Source organism: Chelonoidis abingdonii, chromosome 2 (genome assembly GCF_003597395.2).
Source record: "Chelonoidis abingdonii isolate Lonesome George chromosome 2, CheloAbing_2.0, whole genome shotgun sequence".
Taxonomy (NCBI): Eukaryota; Metazoa; Chordata; order Testudines; family Testudinidae; genus Chelonoidis; species Chelonoidis abingdonii.
Genome location: NC_133770.1, coordinates 209,198,615 through 209,219,167, shown reverse-complemented (window position 1 = coordinate 209,219,167; position 20,553 = coordinate 209,198,615). Strand labels below are relative to the sequence as shown.

Genomic DNA, 20,553 nt, shown 5'->3' with positions numbered 1-20,553 from the left:
GGTACATGGACGCACACCGCCGAATTATTGTGCTTTGTGTGGCCGCATGCACTCGACTTCATACAATCTGTTTTACAAAACCGGTTTATGTAAAATCGGAATAATCCTGTAGTGTAGATGCACCATTTGTGTCTGAATACGGTAACAATACTTAGTTAACTCCAGGGTTTGTCATGAAGATTCATTAACAGACCACATTTGCCACAATCACTGCTGGTGCAGATAGGTATATTTTGCACCTGTCTCTGCTAGCCTGGTCCATTGTACCTCCAAAGTAGAAGGGCAGATGGCTCTACTAGCTCAAGGTTTTGACTGGGGTGGGGAATGCTAATTTCTACTTTGGGTGCAATGGGAGCTACACCAGTAGAGACTGTCTAAAGGATACACTGAATCGATTAATCACCTGCATACATTAGCCACACTCTTTCCTTGGCCAATGTAAGGTGACGAGTCATTCATGTGGTAGGCTCCCAGCCAATCCACAAGCCAGGAACTGGTCATGTGACTCCCATAATTGGTATATGAGCACCACAGGAGTACAAGTAGCTCAGTCTGCTCAAGGCTATTCTAGGGCTTGGAACTGTCTCTTGTCTGATGGCGGCAACAGACTCCCCAGGCATTAGCTTGCTCTCAGCCCTGCTCGTGCTGTGTTCTGCTCCCAGTCCTGTTCCAGCTCTGCTCCTGCTCCAGCCTTGTTCCACCCCTGCCCTGGACTCCTGATTCTGGCAGTGGCTCTGACTACTCGGCCTGACTGCTGTAGCTTGGACCACTAGGAATGATCATCTCCCATCCTAGCTACTGTTAGCCAGTGCCTCCTGCTTGTAGAGCTGAGCTGGTTGGCTGCAAGTCTCCTGATGGAGAGGAGAACAAAAGCTCCTTGTGCCATTGTAACTGTGTCACTGGCTGGACTTTAATCCACTGAGGTGCCTCGTCCAGGGAACACCAGCACAGACTCTCCTTGAGGGTGTGATCCAACTCCTGTAGAAATCAATAGAAAGAATCCTGTTAACTTCAATGCAAATTGGGTCAGACATTGAATTTGGCTCAGTGTTTGTAAAGAGCTTTGAAGTGCTCTCTCATTTCAAAGTATTACTAATGTTGAAAAATAGCTGCTGTATATGTACTCTAGCTGCTATTAGTAACTGTTACTAGGCGTTAACATCCTCTGATTTTTCAGGGTTTGGTACTTCAGCTTTTTCAAATTGAAATTTGCTAGATTTAATTTGTAGGGCCAAATTATGCCCCAAGTTAAAACAGAGGTGATGTGTGTTTGGGGGGGAGAGATGCAGGGTCTCATGGCCCTTCCCCCCCCACAGATTGCTCATCACATGGTGTGGCAGGGCCCCCTTCCTTCAGAGTAGCTGAGTCAGCGAGCTGTGCTGGGCAAGGAACAGGAGAGACAGGAGCAGAGGAACAGCTGGGAGCTGCTTGGAGGTGCTGCTGCTTTAACTCTGCTGGGAGAGTCAGAGAGGAACAGCTTAGAATTGCACAGGGGGCGACTGCTTTCCCAGAGGGGTAGGGTGGGGCTGCTTTCTGGAAGGGGAGGGTTGCTACAAGGAGGGGCATGACTTGAGCTGTTCCGGGGTTGTGCCCTCCCATTGTCAGGAAGCACAGGTCATCTACCCAGTGCAGAATTTGTCCCTACAAATCTTGTGGCACTCTTTACCTCAAAGTAGCACCCTGGAACCCTCGTATTCACCACCGTCATGTAATTACACCTCTACCCCAGTATAATGCGACCTGATATAACACGAATTTGGATATAATGCGGTAAAACAGTGCTCTGGGGAGGTGGGGCTGTACGCTTTGGTGGATCAAAGCAAGTTCAGTATAATGCAGTTTCACCTATAACACCTATAAGATTTTTTGGCTCCCAAGGACAGTGTTATAGCGGGGTAGAAGTGTATTATATGTTTTGTACAAAGTATGCCTTTTGAGTACTTGTTTTAAAACTCTTTGTCAAGGTTTTTCCCTCACTTTGAACTTTAGGGTACAAAAAGTGGGGACCTGCATGAACACTTTTAAGCTTAATTACTAGCTTAAATCTGGTGCGCTGCCACCAGCCAGAATTAGTGTCTGGCACACTTTCTGTTCCCCCAAAACCTTCCCTGGGGAATTCAGACCTAAACCCCTTGGGTCTTAAAACAAGGAGAAATTAACCATCCCCCTCCTTTTCCCTTCAGACTTTCCCCTCCCTGGGTTACCTTGAGAGGCTTCACACCGATCCAAACTCCTTGGATCTTAAAACAAGGAGGAATTAACCATCCCCCCTCCTTTCCCCCCCACCAGTCCCTGGTGAGTTCAGACTTAATCCCTTGGATTTTAAAACAAGGAAAAATCAATCAGGTTCATAAAAAGAAAACTTTTAATTAAAGAAAGAAAAGGTAAAAATAATAATCATATAAATCAGGATGGAAAATGCTTTAACAGGGTACCTCAGATTCATATAGACCAGAGGGAAGCCTCCACCAGCCTTAGATTCAGTTACAACCAAACGAGGTAAAAAATTCTTCACAGAAAAAGACAGCGCACTTATTACAAGTTAGAAACAAACATAGATTATCCCGCTGTGCTGTATTATTACAAATTTGAAAATTGAAGACTGATTCGCAAGATAATGGAAACTACTGGGGCAACTCTGTCCTCTAGCAGAGTGAAACAAGAAAACAAAAACACAAACAACGACTTCCAGCCACAAATTTGAAAGTATCTGTCGCCTATTGTCCTCTGGTCAGGTGTCAGCCAGGTTTACTGAGCTTCTTAACCCTTTACAGGTAAAAGAGACATTAACCCTTAACCATCTGTTTATGACATTCTTGATCTGTTGAATATTAATATTCTGTTGGATTGTATGTGCTATCTTTATATGTGACGTTATAAAGCATTATACGTATTACCAAAATATGTTGGACAGCCAAGCTTTCAATTGCAACAAACGACCAGCCAGACATGTGCTGATGGCCCATTAAAGGGAATCCACTCTCCCAACGGCCCTCCCAGAGACTTCTCAGAAAGAACATGTGCAATGGAGACTGCTTGACCTAGGGTTGCCAACCCTCCTGGATAGCTGAGAGTCTGCCGGAATCGGCCTCAGTCTCCTGGTTGCTTTTGAAAGCAATCCAAGCAATTTTTTTAATAGTTCGAAAGTCCAGTCAGTGGCGCAGTGGGGCTAAGGCAGGCTCTCTACCTGCCCTGGCTCTGTGTGGCTCTCGGTAGTGGTTGGCATGTCTGGCTCAGGGGCTGTCAGGGACTCTCTGTGTGCTATCCCTGCCCCGAACACCAACTCTGCAGCTTCATGGCCAATGGGACCTGTGGAGGCGGCGCTTGCAGGCAGAGGCAGCGCGTAGAGCTGCCTGGCTGCCCCTGAACCTAGGAGCTGGATGTGCTGGCCACTTCCGGGACCCGCCTGAGGTAAGCGCTGATGACCGGAGCCCACACCGCTCATCCACAGTTAGGACAAATCTGGCGCCTCCACTGTTATGACAAATCTGCTGCCCCTGCTTCTGACCAGTGCAAGGCTGGGGCGCTGGGGGGAATTGGCTGGAGCCTCCCTATTGATGGTTCATGCGTGGCTAGGAGATCATTTATGTAACTCAGTTGGATGTATCCCTGCCTGCGGATGTCTGTGTAAGTGCAGTACTTGCCAGAAGTTTGTAGCTTGCCATCAACATCACAGTGTGAGGGATATCCCAGGCTGGTCGGTTTTGGAGGGCTTAGCGGTACCACAGTCCAGGTTGCACCGCAGTCACACCCATAGGTAAAGCTTTTTTTAACAATCATGTTTTTTAACAAAAATAGAAAGTTAGTCATGGGATCTCCTGTGGTTCCAAAGCAAGCTGTTTTTTCAGTGTGTGTTCTTATCATGCAGGTTCTTTTATGTAAAATATTCTGAGGTATCCTTGTATATTTGTTTGCAAACCCCATAGTCATAAATGGATTCTTACATAATTCATCTTAATAGGATTCTGTATATATAAAAAACTCACCCATTGCTTGGAAGGATACTGTGTAGTCAAGAATAAAACAATTGCTACTGCATCTTGCATAATTATAAGACTGCTGCTTAGTGAGCAGTCATACGTATAGTTTTTTTGTGAGTTGGGTGCTTGTACCATTTCAGATAGAAGAATAATTAAGATAAACTCTTTAGGCTCTTCAGTATATGTTTGTCAAGTGCCCAGCACACTAGGCCCCTCACCTGGCTGAGGTCTCTGGATGCTACTGCAATATGAAGGTTAAATAATAAAGCCCCGGTTATGCAAGTGAGTAACTCCCTAGTCCAGTTGGACTCCTTGGGCTACTCACATTCTTAGACGTTTGCAGGATAGAGGCTTAGTTTATGTTTTTTTTAAGAAAAAAAGCCCACACCCCTCCAAATTTGAACTTAAAAAACAAACAAACAAAACCTGACTTCCTCTATTTCCTTAACTTTCCTATGTATGGAGACTTAGAACAGTGGGTGGTTACACCAATCAGCTGTCCGTCCTTGGAATGTGACTTTAGAAATATATTGGACTCTTACTTTCTCTAATCTTATACTTGTGATATATTATAAGCAATTTATGTGTAAATTCCTGTTAGTTTGTAAATTGGCTGCTAAAATCCAGTAATCCTACTTGAGGCTGTATATTTCCAGCATTCTCCTTTACAGTGATGTGAGCATAGAGGAGCCTGGTGCTCTGCGTATGTGTAAGCTTCAGGGTATGTCTGCTCAGCAGCTGGGAGCACACCTTCAGCTCTGAGAGAGCAGAGTTCTGTGAGTCAAGTTGAAGTGTGTTCAGTATGGGAGAGTAGTAGCAGGAACTATCCACATTTTGTATAAAATAAAAACTGGTCTGTCTCATGAGATTTCCAGATCAGTTTTGCAAAGCAGAGGGAGACTTGGATAAAATTCTGAACTCTGAGTTACTTCTTCCATTGAACATTCAGAGATTCACTTGATGCTGTTGAACCTCTCCCTTCTCCTGTTTGCTTATCTCTGTACATCTCAGTTTATATTGATATTATGGATGTGTTTATGCTTGGGAGACTAGTGATGACTAAGTATGTGAAAAAGAAGCAAGGTAGAAAGCAAAACATGTCACTAGTCCCATGAGCCATGCACCTACTATCCTTCCTAAAGCACAACTTGTTAAAATGAGTGTATATAAATTTTGCACCGCACCCCAGGCATGTGTCAAATATCCCTTTAATTAGAACAGACTTTATGTCCTGGATCCCTTGTCACATGTAGCTGTATTTCTTTTGCGTGATTATTTTAAAGAAAAAGTTGCCTTCCCCACCCTCATCATAGCTCCCCTATTTTACAGGGATGATGACTTCTGGGTAAGTACAGACTCCATTCCTTAGGGTGCAGCTTGCTTCCTGGGGGCAAAGGCTCAGCTGCTGTAAATTGTCCTAGCTTCATCCAAGTCAATAGAGCTATGGCAGTTTACACCAGCTGATGATTTGCCATCTGGTGTGTGTGGAATGTTTTAGTATGTATATCAGCACAGTCTAACTAAAACAAAAGAACCAGATTACATGAGTTATGAAAATCGGCAAAGTGCAGAGCTCAGTGAACTGAAGAATAAGGTTGTTCGTGTTACCTGCTTGAAAAAATCCTGTTTAGGGTCTTTCCCTTGTGGCAAAACAAGGAACATTACCAGATTTGAGGGAACAAGGTTTATGGACAGAAGAGCAATACAGCAAGGCAAAGTCCTAAAGCAGATGGTAGCAGAAGTATTTTCTACAGCTCTAGTATTGAGACTATTTTAATGGCATGCATGTTTTACTTGCCAGTAAGCAGCAGATGCCGTCACAAACTGGGACTCCTCCCACCTGCTTCGTTGCAACAATCCTGCAAGATTTGTCTGAAAGGCCATGGCTACTCTATGTTTAGTAAACTTGATTGACTCTGATTTGCAATAAACTATTTTGACTACTTTTCCGGAGTGTTGTATGGAATGTTCACACATCTCAATCCACTATCCAGTTGTGGTGGAGCAGGAGGGTGCCCCATTTGACAGGTGTGTTAGGCCTGAATAAAGATATAGCAGACAAAACCAGGTATGCCAACCTGACCAAAGTCAGGCTAACAGAGATTTTTGGGTAATTCCTGAGTGGAAAATGCTGAAAAAGCAGCATGTCTCACAAGCGCTGGGAAAAAGTGAGATAAGAGGGAAGCTGCATTCCTGGCATAGTACCAGATGTGCTGTGTTAGGAGCAGCCCCTCAAAGAACTGATAAGAACTCTAGCTTCCCAGCCTCCTTGTTTTCACTCCATGGTTTTGTTCTTTGTTTGTTTTTAACTCCCCTACATTTCTAACTTTAGGCATGCATGTATACTAAAGGTGTCTAGTTTCTAGTTGTGAAATGAAGGGGGTGGGTTGCTCCAGTGAATAATTTATGACGCGACGGAACTGTCTATATAGGCTTATACTAAGATGTAAAGGGCAGGCTGGTTCTCTCTGGAGACGAGCTCTCTATTGATGCGTGCACTTGTCAATAAAGAGCTTTTGATCGGACCTTGCTGGTGTTGCCTGTCTCTCTTGCGGTCAGACAATGAACTTTGCTGTCTGGGTTAGAGTCCCTGACAGGTGCATGAGAATATATTAAAAATTGTCCAGATAGTTTTAAAACTAGATATAGAATGATGGTCAGCATTTTATTCCCCTCCCCCGCAAATGCTGCTCTAAATATATTCCGAGGGCTAGTCAAAGCAGTCACAAGGGTACAGACTAAGTGCCTTTAAGCTGGAGGCTACTTGAATGCAGGCTGGATGGCTGGCATGTATCTAGGTTTAGCTGCAATTCCTGAGAAGGATGTAAGAGAAATAGAAACCACTAAAGCTTGGTTAATTGGTCAAAGAATTAGTATCTTCTAGCAAAATGAGGTAAGCTCCAAATTCAGCATGTAGATGCTACAGCCCTGCCAAAGACCAAATCCCTCTCTTTTCTGAGCTGTAATTGCACTTGCCACTGGCCTATTAAGGCAGCTGAAAATAAATAGGTATGGCACTGAGGTGGCATCAGATCGCTGAGATGGTGTCTAATTTTAAACTCTGGAGCAGAAGCAACTTTTCCACAAAAGGGAATTGCAATTCCTCTGAGCTCGTTTTGGTTTTCTGAAGCACAGTTAAAATCTGGAATAATTATATTATTCAGTGTTGCCACAGAAGACTTCTTAAAATGTGCTGTGCTGACCTGGGTTTGGTGACTGTGCAGGAACGTCAGATGGAATTGATAAGGAAGGTGAATTTTGGGGATAGCCGCAATGTTTGTTGTGGCTATTGATTAGAATTTGCTAGGCTGGTTTTAAATACTGTTGCTCTTTTTTGAAATTTGTGTATATCGATTGCACATTGCAGATAAACAACCATCTGTGCTGAGTGAATATTTATTATGACTTGGAAGCAGACTAAGTAAGGACAGCCTTGAATTAGAGACAAGAGTTTAAATGATGGTTTTCTAGTAAGAAAGGTTTTCCCACCCTTGATTATTACAGTTTTATTTAAGCAAGGGAGAGGGATTCTAAATACTTAGATTTGTTTTTTCCATCTTTGAAAAAGTTCAAGGTCTGGAAAAATGATTACAGAAAAGTTTTCTGTATTATTTGTATGGTGCCAATAGAGTTGCCCTGCCTCAATCTGGAAACCTGTCAATTTTAAAATATATTAAATGGTTTTAGAAATCTGGACACAAATTGAACTTATTGATCATGGGACTGATTCAATTTCAGTGCACTCAGTGGGAGTTTTCCACTGACATTTTAATGAGTTGGATTGGGCCTTGGCTTTCACTGTTAATGTCCATTCAGTAAATGGAAGGGTCTGGATTGATACCTTTTCAACATCTAAAAGAAGCCCTGTACATTTCTACTGGAGCCCAAGAAATCCCCCTATTTACTTACATCTCCCTGTACTTTTAAGGTTCTATGGAGTGGTCAAGAAGTACTGGAAAATGCATTTTTGTCTGGAAGACTTGCTGTGGTATAGTGCAAGGAACTTCTTTCATTTCCTATTTTATCCAGAGGTTCTGAATATGCTTCGTAAGCAGTACTCCTAGTATTTATCCCTACTGACACGGAAGAATGAGACTGGGACCAGTAATGGAAGCAGGCTCTCCCACATAGCAACCACTGAGGCATTTGTCCTTCTGTTTTTATTAATACATTCAGTTTCATAGAGTCCTTAATGCATCCTACAAGTGCATTTCTAGGGGATTGTTGCATATCTTGGGTGGCTAAAGTCACTCAGTCCTTGGCTTCAGACCTTATTAAAAGCACCTGAGACATTCTATAAATGCTGAGAAAATCACTTATTTATCTCATAATGAAAAGATTTTGTTAACTATTTATTTTGGTCCATCCTTACAACAAACACACACAAAACTAATTTGCTGGAAGTTGGTTTTGCTCAGCAAAGTAACTACGGATTTTAACATGTAGTGGGTTTTTATTTTATTTTGAATGAGTAAATAGCTAAATGTAAACTTTTATAATCAGTGACAATTTATTAATGTAAACTCCCTCCCCCCCCACCAAAAAAAAAGAGTTGTGAGGTTGTAAAAGGATGGAATTTTAGAAATGCAGAAGAGTTAAATTAATATCTCCAGTTACGATGGTGACACTTACAAAAATAGTTAATGAATTATTTTCTTTTCAAACACTTAACCTGCTCCACTTGCCTGTAGAGTAAGTTTGTTCTTTTTTTGTGGTTTAAAAAAAAAAGGCAGAATCATAATTCATATTAACCCCTGATCAGTGAATTTTTCTACTGAAGTTCAGATACAAGTACCTTGTGAATTTATTATTGTTCTTTCTTTCATTTGCAGGATACTGGGGTTGGGAAATCAAGCATAGTTTGTCGATTTGTCCAGGATCATTTTGATCACAATATTAGCCCTACTATTGGGTAAGTACCCTGTTTAATCTTTTCCTTGAAATATTTCAAGGCTGCCAAAATCATCATCTTACTTCTATCTCAAGTGTCTTCTCTTCCCCATGTTCAAAACTATGCACAACTCCCCTACATTTCCCCCTCACTTTGATGCCCTTTCTGCTCTCCCCACTCCACTAACTTCTTTTTTTTCTTTTTGTGTGTGCCTTCTTGCCTCACTCTCTGCTCATGTTATTCCTTACATTTAGAATAGCCTCGCCATTAAGAGTCAGAAAGCTTTCTTCCCTCTCAACAATTCCTGAACAATCACCTGATTTGTGAAGCTGACACAAACACACATACTACTCTGTGTTTTGTATTATACAAACTCATGACTGGAAGCTTTTTACTCTCTTTTAAGCTCTGAGTACAACTATGGGATAATATAAATAATGCTAGGTTTGAGTCTGCTCTCTGGGTGATGATACATATGCCACTAAATGTCCCCTTTCAATGTGCTAGAGTGACTAGGAAACCTGAAAAAAGAGCAGGAGTACTTGTGGCACTTTAGAGATTAACAAATGTATTTGAGCATAAGCTTGGTGGTGAGGCTGCATCCAATCCTTACATAGCGCAAGGGCTGGACCTGTCCCCAAAACACCCCAGGGCCCTGCCCCTTTGCACCAGGCGTGAGCAGACAGGCTCAGCCTGGCAGGATCCAAGTGTGGAGGGGGTCAATATGGGAGGATACAAGTGTGGGGTGAGAGGGTTCTGTGTGAGGCAATCTGGGTGCAGGCAACTCAGTGCATGGGCCAGGTGTGGAGGGATCTTGATGCACAGAGGCACATTGAGGAGTTCCAGGTGCAGGAGGCAATGGGACTCTGTAGCGGGATCCAGGTATAGGAGGATAGGGCTCAGCAGTGGGGAGGTCTGGGTGTGGGGAACTCAGCGGGGTGGGCGGGTGTCCAAGTGCAGCTAGTTGGGGCTCAGTGGGGTGGGGGTCTGCATGTGGGGGGGCTCATGGAGTGATCCAGGTGCGAAGGGGGTGGGGCTCATCGAGGTGAGGGTTCAAGTGTAGGGGGTGGTCTGGATGCAGGGGGTGAGGCTCAGTGGGGTGGAGGTTCAGGTACGGGTGGTTGAGGCTTGGCAGGGGGGTTTGGATACACAGGGGTTTGGTGGATGTGGGAACAGCTCCCCATACAGTGCCCCTCCCCCCATGGTTGAGAAGCAGTGGGGCAAGGGAGGTCAGTGCAGAGCTTCCTGAAGCCAGGAAAGGTTTCTGGGGGTGGGTCTGACCCGGACCCAGCCACTCCTTGCAGGGGAAGAGCAAGTCTCATCCTCCCTCACCCCCCAGCCATTCAAGACTTGCAGCTGAGTCTGGCGCAGGGTAGAAGTCACTGGCAGGGGCATTCCAGCCCTACCCTCAGCAGTAATTTACCTCTCCGCCAGCTGCTCCAGACACCTGAAATGATGCGCCTGTGCTACTGGGGAGGGGCATGTGACCAGTCTTCTGGCTTCCCTTTGCTTCCCCATCAGAAACTCATTTTTTCTGTGGAGAAGCAAAGAAATCTGCGGAGCACATGAATTCTGTGCACACGCAGTGGTGCAGAATTCCCCCACAAGTAGAATTTCTTCTAGGTTTATAATGCATCACATTTTCAGGTTTTATTAAGACAGGATAATGCAGCATAATCAGACCAAATATAATTCATCTGCATCTATTTTTCGCAGAAACTGTAGAGCTTCTAAATCCAAAGCATCACAAGCTAGCTCCTGTCAGTCATTTAACTGAGTTTAATTCAGAGATCTCTTCTTTCCAACACTTGTGGCCAAATCCTCAGCCCTGCATCAGTTGGAAAACTTTGAAGACACTTGACTTCCCTAGGCAGAGGAAGCTAATACACCTTGTCCATGAAGGAATTATTTGGGTGTGAATAATTGCTCTTGTTTTGTAATTATTCTACTTTAAATTCCTTATGCAGAGTAAGCTTTGTTTGTGTTTGATGTTGAGGTAGCTAAAAGCTTTCAGGTGTAACATGTTGACCTCTGCCTTTGGATGCACAATTGGAGTCCCAGCTGGGGATCTGATGACCAGATTCCAATACAGTTTTGGACGACGGAATTTAACAAATGGAGGAAGCTTGGCAGAGAGGAGGGGGAAAAGAAGCACATCATCACTGGCAGGATTGATTGGGAAGTCATTTGCTCATAATGATGAAATTAATGGGAACCTAATGGTCCTTTAGTTCTAAACCACTGTCAGTCCTTTATCAAAGTAAGATATTCTACCAATATGAGAAGAAAATAGAAACTTTTCATAATTGTCTCGTTTAGGGGAAAAAGATTTTATATTTGGAAAAAAAACACTTTGTCACATTAGTGTACTGAGTTAAATATTGCTCATATGTTTTGTTACCTTGTGTTTTCTAAATAGGACTACTACGTAGGTAATGGGTTTTTTTTTGTTTTTTCTTTTGTTTTTTTTTGCCAGATGAACTAATGTTCTAAATCCACAATTCTAGTGACCTCCTGTAGCTGCTGGTGTTCTGAACTTCCTGTTTTTAGAGCTGTGAAGTGTTGCATAATAAAAGAATGATAGTTGGAAACATAAACCCACAAAATAACCAAAGAAAATACTGCTCTTCCTGTATTACTTAATCTTTTTGTATCCAATGGAACACTGTTTGAATTGAGCAATTTACAGATGGCTATCCAGGGAACCTCTGGTGTATCTTTCCTAGAAAATGTTTTGAAAACATATGCCATGTGATGTAATCCAGTGTACTTCTAATGCAAAACACATCCTATCAGGTGCCTCTTTATATGTCAGGGATAAAAGTTATCTTTGCAGGAATGGTTCAGCAGTGTCTAGAAAGAAACACAATTCTACCAGAGCCTGGGCAATCTCTTTTAGGCCTCCTTCAGCTCAAACACTGTTGTACAGAACAAACCTATAAATGTCTAGCATTCTTTTGTAAGGGGATACAATTTTGAAAAATCACATTTCCTGCTGAAAAAATTCTACCTATTATTGTTAGAAGTAACAACTAACACTGTTATGCCCAAGATTGGACGGGATGTGGGGGTGGGACTTTTTGGTTTGTTTACATTGTACTTTTGGCAACACTTTGTGTATATTCTGTTCCACTGTTTTGTTGCTAGTCACTTACTTTTCCTGTCTTCTACACTAGCATATGAAATCACTCATTCACTGCTTGGTGGGGTGATAACATGTACACTTATCCCACTCCTTGCAAGAGGATGTTCACCAGGATCAGCAACAACAACAAAAAGAACCTGAAGTGCCAGCTGCCCAATGGACAGGCATGTGCACAGAGAAGAAAGGAGATATGGGCCCCAGGCACATTTGGTGCTGGTGCTCTTAAGCCTAACCAGAAGGATCCCTCTAAACCTCACCAGAGGAAAAGAGAAATCCTAATTTGCATAAACATAAATAAATCCAGGGGATATTACTGAATGGACCCTGTACCAGAAAATGACTTTTCCCACCCTAAGTGGCCTGGCCTAACCAAACAAACCTGCCCAAAGTCTAGAGTTGATATATTTGGAATATTGGTCTGGTGAATTTCATTTGTTAACCTCACAGTGGGTTTAGATTTGAATAACAAACAGTTGATACTTCTCATTTCAGTGCATCCTTCATGACTAAAACTGTGCCTTGTGGGAATGAGCTTCATAAATTTCTGATCTGGGATACAGCTGGTCAGGAGCGGGTGAGTATCACTGTGTGATATGTTCTCTTAAAATAATATTTAATACTTATATGCCACTTTTCATCTTCACAGGTCTTTAACAAACATGTTTAATGAATTCTCACACTACTTTGTGAAGTATGTCTCAGTAACTAAGTATTACTATTCCCATTTCACAAATGGGAAAACAGAGGCAAGCAGGTTAAATGACTTGCCTAAAAGCAGAGACCACTGGATCAAGTTTCAGTTCTCTGCCCTCTTCTACAAAGCCCTGTGGAACTCTGCTTCTGCCTGTATATTGATTTATGGGCTGATTCTGATCACTTATTCTACAGGGTCACATAGTTTGAGCGCAGTTGCACACACCACAGCCACTACTCCCTGTGTGCCACCATCCCATCCCCCTCTATTTGAGGGACTCCCTGCAATGCCTCCCTTCATCCCCACCATTCTCCCATCTACCATGTGCCCAGAGCTCTGTGTGGCCTCCATTCCCCCTTTCTTGCATGCCCCTGCATTATCGATTTCCCCCAAGACAGGGGCTTTGTGTGTTTTCCCTCATTCCCCCTCTGCCACATTGCAGGGGTTGTATGTGTGCTCCTCATTTCCTCTTCCTCACATGGCAGCAGGGGTGCTGGAACAATTTGTATAGTGAGAATGCTGAGATACATTGAATCAAACTGTAAACCCTGTATATGATGAAAACCACTTCAAGCCAAGGGGTGTAGCAACTTCCCTAGTTTCAGCACATATGCATGCCAGCAACCCCCATTCTTCCCTCCCATTCGGTGCCCCCTATTTCCCTGCCCACTATTGTTTCTTTTCTTTCTGCCTGGGAGATAAATCATTCAGGGTGTCAGCATTTTAAAACTGTATTGGGACCTTTATCAGAGCTGAGATGAGGGGTGTTGTTATGCTGGATGGCGTTAATGGCTGTTATCAACCAGTTCTTTGATTTATAGACCATGACAATGGTGGGTGAAGCTGTGCTGGTTCTGCTAACCAGATGCCAGGACTCCACCTGGCCCACATTTTCTCTTTCCGGTTTTCTAGTTTTCATCAAAATCAGTAGAATTCTGCCTATTGATGTTTAGAACTTCCCTTGAAGTTTTAGAATTTGATGGGATGCATCATTCCAAAGTTTTCACATTATGTACAAACAGACACAAACAGAAAAATGCCATTACGTGTCTGGTCATACTTGACACAACCACTACCCAGGGGGTTGTGAAAAAGAGGGTATGGTGTATGCCAGGTCTGACGCCTGAGAATTCCCCCAAACTGGGCCAAAATCCAGGTAATCCGTTAAGCTGGCTTCACTGAATGCCCCTTTTGCACTGTCAGAATGACACATAAGAGCGATGGGAGGCAAGCTGAAGAAGGGTTTTGTGCAGCATGATTTGGCCCAGTGGATTTATATTGGTGTAAGAAAACTGATCAAGCTCCTAGTTTCTTATCACACTATCCCATTGCCTTCTCTGCACTGCTAATAATGCCAATTTAAGCCTTGATGTCCTGTTTGTCTGCCTAAAGTTGTTTCTTTGTCCTTTTGCGTGCTGCCTTTATGCATAACATTGCTTGCACCCTGCTAATCAAGTGGGGAATAAATTATCTGTAGATTCTCGCTATCCCTACAACACTCTGCCCTGCTTCTTCCTTACTGTCTGGGGCCAACTTTTTATCACCTCTAACTTGTTCATCTGGGGTTTCACTACGCTTCTGCCTGTGATGTACCCAAGGTATTTGGCTTCATCTAGCCCTACTGCACATTTGGATGGGTTAGCTGTAAGATCCATTTTTCTCAGGGTATCCAGTACTGCTTCATCCTTTTCCAGATGTGTCCCCCAGTCTTGGCTGTATATGATCACATTGTGCAAGTGAGTGTCTGCATACCTGGCACATGGGCATAATAGCTTATTGGTGAGGTGTTGGAAGGTTTCTGGTGCCCCGTGCAATCCAAAATGGAGGAACGTATACTGGTCTAAGCCTTCTGGTGTAGAAAAAGCAGTCTCCTCTTTGGCAGCCTCTGCTTGAGGGATTTGCCAATAGCCTTTGGACAGGTTGAGGGGTAGACAAGAATCTTGCTTTTCCCAACTGGTCTATGAGCTCATTTGTCTGAGATATGGGGTAGGAAACAAACTGGGAAACTCATTTAATTTTCAGAAGTCACTGTAGAACCTCGTGGTACCATCTGGTTTAGATACCAGAATGATTGGGTTGGACCACTAACTATGGAAAACTTTGACTCTCTCCATTTTCTTAATTTCTGTACTGATTTCCTCCCTTTTATCCTCAGGAATCCCGTATGGTTTAAGCTTCACATTCACTCTTGGATTTGTGATGTACTTCTGTGGTTCTGGCTGGCTTCTCTGAAAACAAATCTTGGTTTCATTCAGTCATCTTGACAACTTCTAGAGGCTTTACAGGGGTAACTCTGGAGATATTTTGACTCATTCCTGAGGCTTATCTTCCCGCAGTAGTGTCTCTAGCATGACCATACACGTTGCTATGTATTGCCAGGTCTTGAATAGGTTGATGGTTTGCTCCTGCTTTGGCCTCTATTACTTTGTATGGCTCCTGCCATACGGCTAATTGCTTGCTTTCCATCATGAGCACCAACACCTTTACTTGATCAGAAGTCTGGAATTTCTAAACCCTTGCTTGTCAATTGTAATAGGCTTGTTGGGCCTTCTGTGGCTTTTTCCATATGTTCCTGCACTACTGGGATGACTTGGGATATTCTATCCTGCATCTGCATGACATGTTCAGTGACACTGGTTCGTTGATTAGGCAATGTCCAATATGCCACAGACATAGTGACCATATAACTAGGGTGACCAGATGTCCTGATAATTAGGGTTGTATTGTCTTTTTTAGGTAACCTATTATCCGCCTCCCCCGGTCCTGATATTTCACACTTTGTATCTGGTCACCCTACAGGGTACTTCCCTTATAGCAAACATTGGGTAGAGTAGCAAGATATCCCAGTTTTTCCCATCTCGACTTGCTACTTTCTATATCATGCTCTTCAGTGTCCTGCTGAAGCATTTGACCAGGCCATCAGTCCGGATAGTAAACTGAAGTTCACAGGGCCCGTATTTAATGCATCACACACAGCTCCTTCATCAACTTTGATACAAAGGGAATCTCTTGATCGATCAGAATCTCCTTGGATATTTCCATTACCATCTCATAATAGGGCTTCTGGTCCTCTCCACACAGTAAGGGAGTGAAGCCAGGAATGTCACAGGGCTGTTCTTCCAAACATGAGGAGATATGCCTTGATGTGACTTATCTTTTATAGATAGCTGCTAGCCTTTAAGGATTGAGTTCCATCATGGCCACCTTCTGTAGCAGTCAGGGCGTTAGCTGTCTCACTGCTTCCTGTAGGATGGCTTGGTCCCATGTTGCCTAGTTTATCAACAGTTAGTTTGTCTCCTGCTATATTTGTACAGACTCCTGCTGTGCAGCCACCTGGACTCTGGTAGCATCCTGTTGTGGATTCTGGGGTAGTCTGCTGTGTCAAATCCCACCGCTAATGCCATATGTGGCAACACACTTTTCATCAGGTCAAAACTCAATCTCTCTTCCTCTGGTGTTGGGTGCAGAGAAGGGGCCTGGAGTAAATCGCACCTGCTTCAGAGGTTTGATTCTTAATGTTGATTTATTTACAATATTTACATGGTAGGCCCTAGGGTTGGCCCTATAAGTTTCTTTAAACAACAAAAAACTAACTCTCCTGGATTAGTGCCTCCAATGCTGATAACTAAGGCAACGTTTCAGTCACAGGTATTTTTAGTAAAAGTCACGGACAGGTCGTGGGCAATAAACAAAAATTTACAGCCCGTGCCCTGTCCATGACTTTTACCAAAAATACCAGTGAATAAAATTTGGGGATGGGGAGGCTGCCTGGGGGCCTCATGGGTGCTGGGGGAGGGTGGCTCGGGTGCTGGCGGGGGGGAGAGGGAGCACAGGCAGCGGTGTGCGGCCCAGGACCCCTGCTGGTGCCAGGGGGAGGGTGTGGGTGGCAGGGCTGGCAGGCTCCCTACCTGGTTCCGCACCTTTCCCCCCAGCAGCAGAGGTTGGACATGGGAAGGGGCAGGGGGTTGGGGCATGGGACGGAGTAAGGCAGGCTCTGGGCAGCGTTTATCTGGGAGCTCCCCCGGAAGCAGCAACCTCCTCTTCGCTCAGCTGCTAGGTGGAGGCATGGCCAGACAGCCCTGCACACTGCCTCTGCCTGCACCATCCCCACCGCTCCGATTGGCTGCCTCCCAACCAACAGGAGTTGTGAGGGCAGTGCCCTGGGCAGAGGCAGCATGCAGAGCTGCCTGGCCACATCTCTGCCTAGCAGCTGAGCGAGGGGGATGTTGCCACTTCCTGGGAGCCTCCCAGGTAAGCGCCGCCCAGACCCTGCCTCACTCTGTCCCGTGCCTCAACCTCGTGCCTTCTCCCACACCCAGACTCTGCTGCGGGGGTCCGAGACTGCCCCACCAGCAGCCAGTGCACCTGGCACAGGAGCTGCCTGTGCTGCTCCTGAGCCAGGCTCACCGGCTGCTGCAAAAGTCACTGAGGTAATGGAAAGTCACAGAATCCGTGACTTCTGTTACTTCCATGACAAACTTGCAGCCTTACTGATAATCAGTTGCCCACTCTGGGCCCAGTTATGCTAAGAACCAAGGCCCCATCCCCAAACAGAAATAAACACAAGATTTCCTTTATAGAGAAAACAGCCGTTTACCTAGGAGAAGCCTTTTCCCCTTACTGCACACAACTCTTTTGCAGCTTGCTTCTCCTCTCTCTTCACTGGAAGAGATTTTCAAAGGTCAGAGGCTGCCCTTAATTAGATTCAGGTGTCCATGATTAACTTGAGGTAACCTCTTTCAGTTCATAGGAAAAAGGGCATTAACTATTCTACCATTAATATGCCTGCCTTTAGCTACTCTTTTAGAACTGTCAAGTGTGACTTTGTTGCAGCTGGTTAACCCCCAAACAACACAATCCATTGTTCCATCATGATGTATGCCTGTCCTAAATGAGTAACTGCATAATTTTATGGTGTCACTCCTGATCTTTCTCTCACATCTTTTTTATTGTCCCCTATATTGTAGCATGTCTGAAACTAGATGGTAAACTCCTCCACGCAGGTATCTTGCTTTTTTTAAAAAAAGTTGCATCATAAGGCACCTAGCGTGCACTTTTCCTATCACGCTGCGTCTAACTGCATCTGTGTTCAGGCTCACTTCCTGTCCTCTATAACAAAATTACTTACATATTTTTCTCAACAGTGTTTTGGTTTGGCTTAATTCTTCTAAATGTAAGTCCAAATGTGTGTGCTGTATAATCAGGGCCTGGTGCCTTCTGCAGTTTGACAGCCACCCAAACTGCTGCCATGTCTGCACCCTGATATGGAAAGCTCTTCTGCTGCTTTCCCCCTCACCCTGGTTTCAAAAAAAGCAGAATGATCAGCACTTGGTTCACTCTATCTGACTCTAATCACAGGTCTATTCACCCTGCCTTCCACTCCACTCCATGCAACCTCCAAAGCCACCGTGCCTTTTCCCATGCGGCTTTATAAATATGGGAAATAGTACAAGAAGATGGACTGTCCCCACATCCCCCAGGCATGCTGGAACAATTTGTATAGTGGGGGTGCTGAGAGCCATTGAACCAAACTGTAAAGCCCGTATATGATGGAAACGACTTCAAGCCAGGATGTGCGGCAGCACCCCTAGTTCCAGCACTTATGGATCCCCCTGAAGATTTCATGGCAAGGCAGGAATAGAAGCAGCTGCACTTAACTCTTCTCCCCCTAGCAGAGCAAATAGTGGCAGGAGGGGGAGGACGCCCTGTCATAAGTAGATAGGTAAGGGTTAAATTTTCTTTACCTGTAAAGGGGGAACCAAACACCTGACCAGAGGACCAATCAGAGAACTGGATTTTTTAAAAGTCAGGGGCGGGAATTGGGGACTCTGAGTCTTTTGTTTCTCCCGGCTATGGAGTGAAACAGCTCTTCTTCTAACTCCAATCTTTTTTCTAACTTTCGTCTACCAAAGTGTGAGTACAAAGGTAGCAAGGCAATAGGCTGTTATATGCTTTGTTTTGTATTTACATGTGTGTTGTTTTGCTGGACTGGTTTAAATTGGCTATCTTTTAAATCAGACTGTTTATTCCTATTTTCTTATAAGCCATATCCCTGTATTGATCTCTTAATGCAGTGTTTGTTTATATGTAGTTCTTTCTTTTATATAAGTTTTCTTTTAAGACTGGTTGAGGTCTTTCTCTAGTTACAGCTACGGGAAGAAGGGAGGGGGGAATCTCTTGTGTGTAGCTGCTAGGTTGAATGCATAGCCAGGGGGAGGTAAATTATCCTCGCTGGTTTGTATTAAGGAGCATAATAACGGCATCACTCCGGCTAACCCAGGGAAAGGGAGGGAAGTTGGGGGATGAATAGGGAGACCCAGGGGCTCTGGGTCTTGGGGGTCTCTCCAGGGAAAGTCTGGGGGGACCAGAGGGAGGCAGGTGCTATATTCCTGTCTGGTGGCAGCGAGATAAGATCCAAGCTGGTAGAAAGCTTGGGGGAGTCCATAGTAAGCACCCAGATTTTGGACGCTAAGGTCCAGATTTGGGACAGATGTTTACCACACGCCCCCAGTCCCTCTAACAGACAGAAGGATTGAGTTCCTTCTCCCCCACCCCTCCAGTGCCTGCAGTCAGAAATGCATATAACTGCAGAACAAAGCCCTGCTGGTGGGGGTTCAGCTAACGTGACAGTTAAGACCTACAGACAATAGCTCTGACAGGAGCTAATAATAACAACCATACTTAGTTGTTCCTCATCCATCCATCTCACTGTTCTTTACAGTGAGGCATAAGTAATATGTCTATTTAACAGATGGAGAAACTGGTACAGAGAGCTTCAAGTAAAAAAAATTTCAAAACTTGGGCAGACTCAAATTGTCATGCTGGGACACCGCCAGGGGCTCAAGTCGGTAGGGGTAATTAGAGCTGGCATTTGGCTGTGTCCAAGCTGTCTGAGCACTAGTTGTGGCTATCAGGGTACTGAAAAGCCTAAACTAAAAGTATGAACATAAATAGATTAATTTGCTTCCTTAGAGTTTTCAGAAATTGTAGCACATCTTAAAGGAGCAAACAGCAGGCCTGTTCCTCCATAACATCTTCAGGGGCAGTTCCCTGTTTCTGTCCTTCTTCTGTACTTCAACTTCTTTCCTTCTCCGCCTTTAATCCTCCAGTGACATTTGAATCAATATTTGGGCTTCCTCTTGTAGGGTGACCAGATATCTCAATTTTATAGGGACAGTCCTGTTATTCAGGGCTTTGTTGTATATAGGCACCAGTTGCCCCCGTCCCAATTTTTCACACTTGCTATGTGGTTACCCTGTCCTCTTGCCTCCTCATCCTCTCCCATCTTCTTCCCATCATGCTGTCTAAAACTAGCCTGCATTTAGACTGCTCACCACTAGGTGTCCAGACCTCATTAGCAGATGCAATAGTGTCATGTGTAATAACATTTAGCACCTAGTAGTAATTTCCAAGCCAGGATGCTTGTATGGATGTTTTAGGACAGGGATCAGCAATCTTTGGCATGCGGCTCAGCAGGGTAAGCACGCTGGCGGGCCGGGCTGGTTTGTTTACCTGCCGCGTCTGCAGGTTCAGCTGATCGCGGCTGCCACTGGCCGCGGTTCACCATCCCAGGCCAATGGGGGCTGCAGGAAGTGGTGCGGATCGAGGGATGTTCTGGCCGCTGCTTTCTGCCACCTCCATTGACCTGGAACGGCGGCCAGTGGGAGCCGTGATCGGCTGAACCTGTGGACGCGGCCGGTAAAGTGCCAGGGTGCTTACCCTGGCGAGCCGTGTGCCAAAGGTTGCCGATCCCTGCTTTAGGAAATCCCACTGAGCACTAGAAACTCAGGAAACTTGGATATGGTAAAAACCAACTTGAACATTTGTTGGGTACCCAGCAGCC

At 44.5% G+C, this 20,553-nt stretch overlaps 1 protein-coding gene across 2 annotated transcripts in view; it reads left to right on the top strand.

The window, feature by feature from the left end:
- Positions 1-20,553, top strand: part of RAB31 (RAB31, member RAS oncogene family) — a 117,390-nt gene that overhangs the window by 61,305 nt on the left and 35,532 nt on the right. For both annotated transcript variants that reach the window (XM_075062945.1, XM_075062944.1), the window contains exons 2-3: positions 8,813-8,892; positions 12,509-12,590. In XM_075062945.1, the coding sequence (XP_074919046.1) occupies positions 8,813-8,892; positions 12,509-12,590 (162 nt within the window). The remainder of the gene's footprint in view (positions 1-8,812; positions 8,893-12,508; positions 12,591-20,553) is intronic.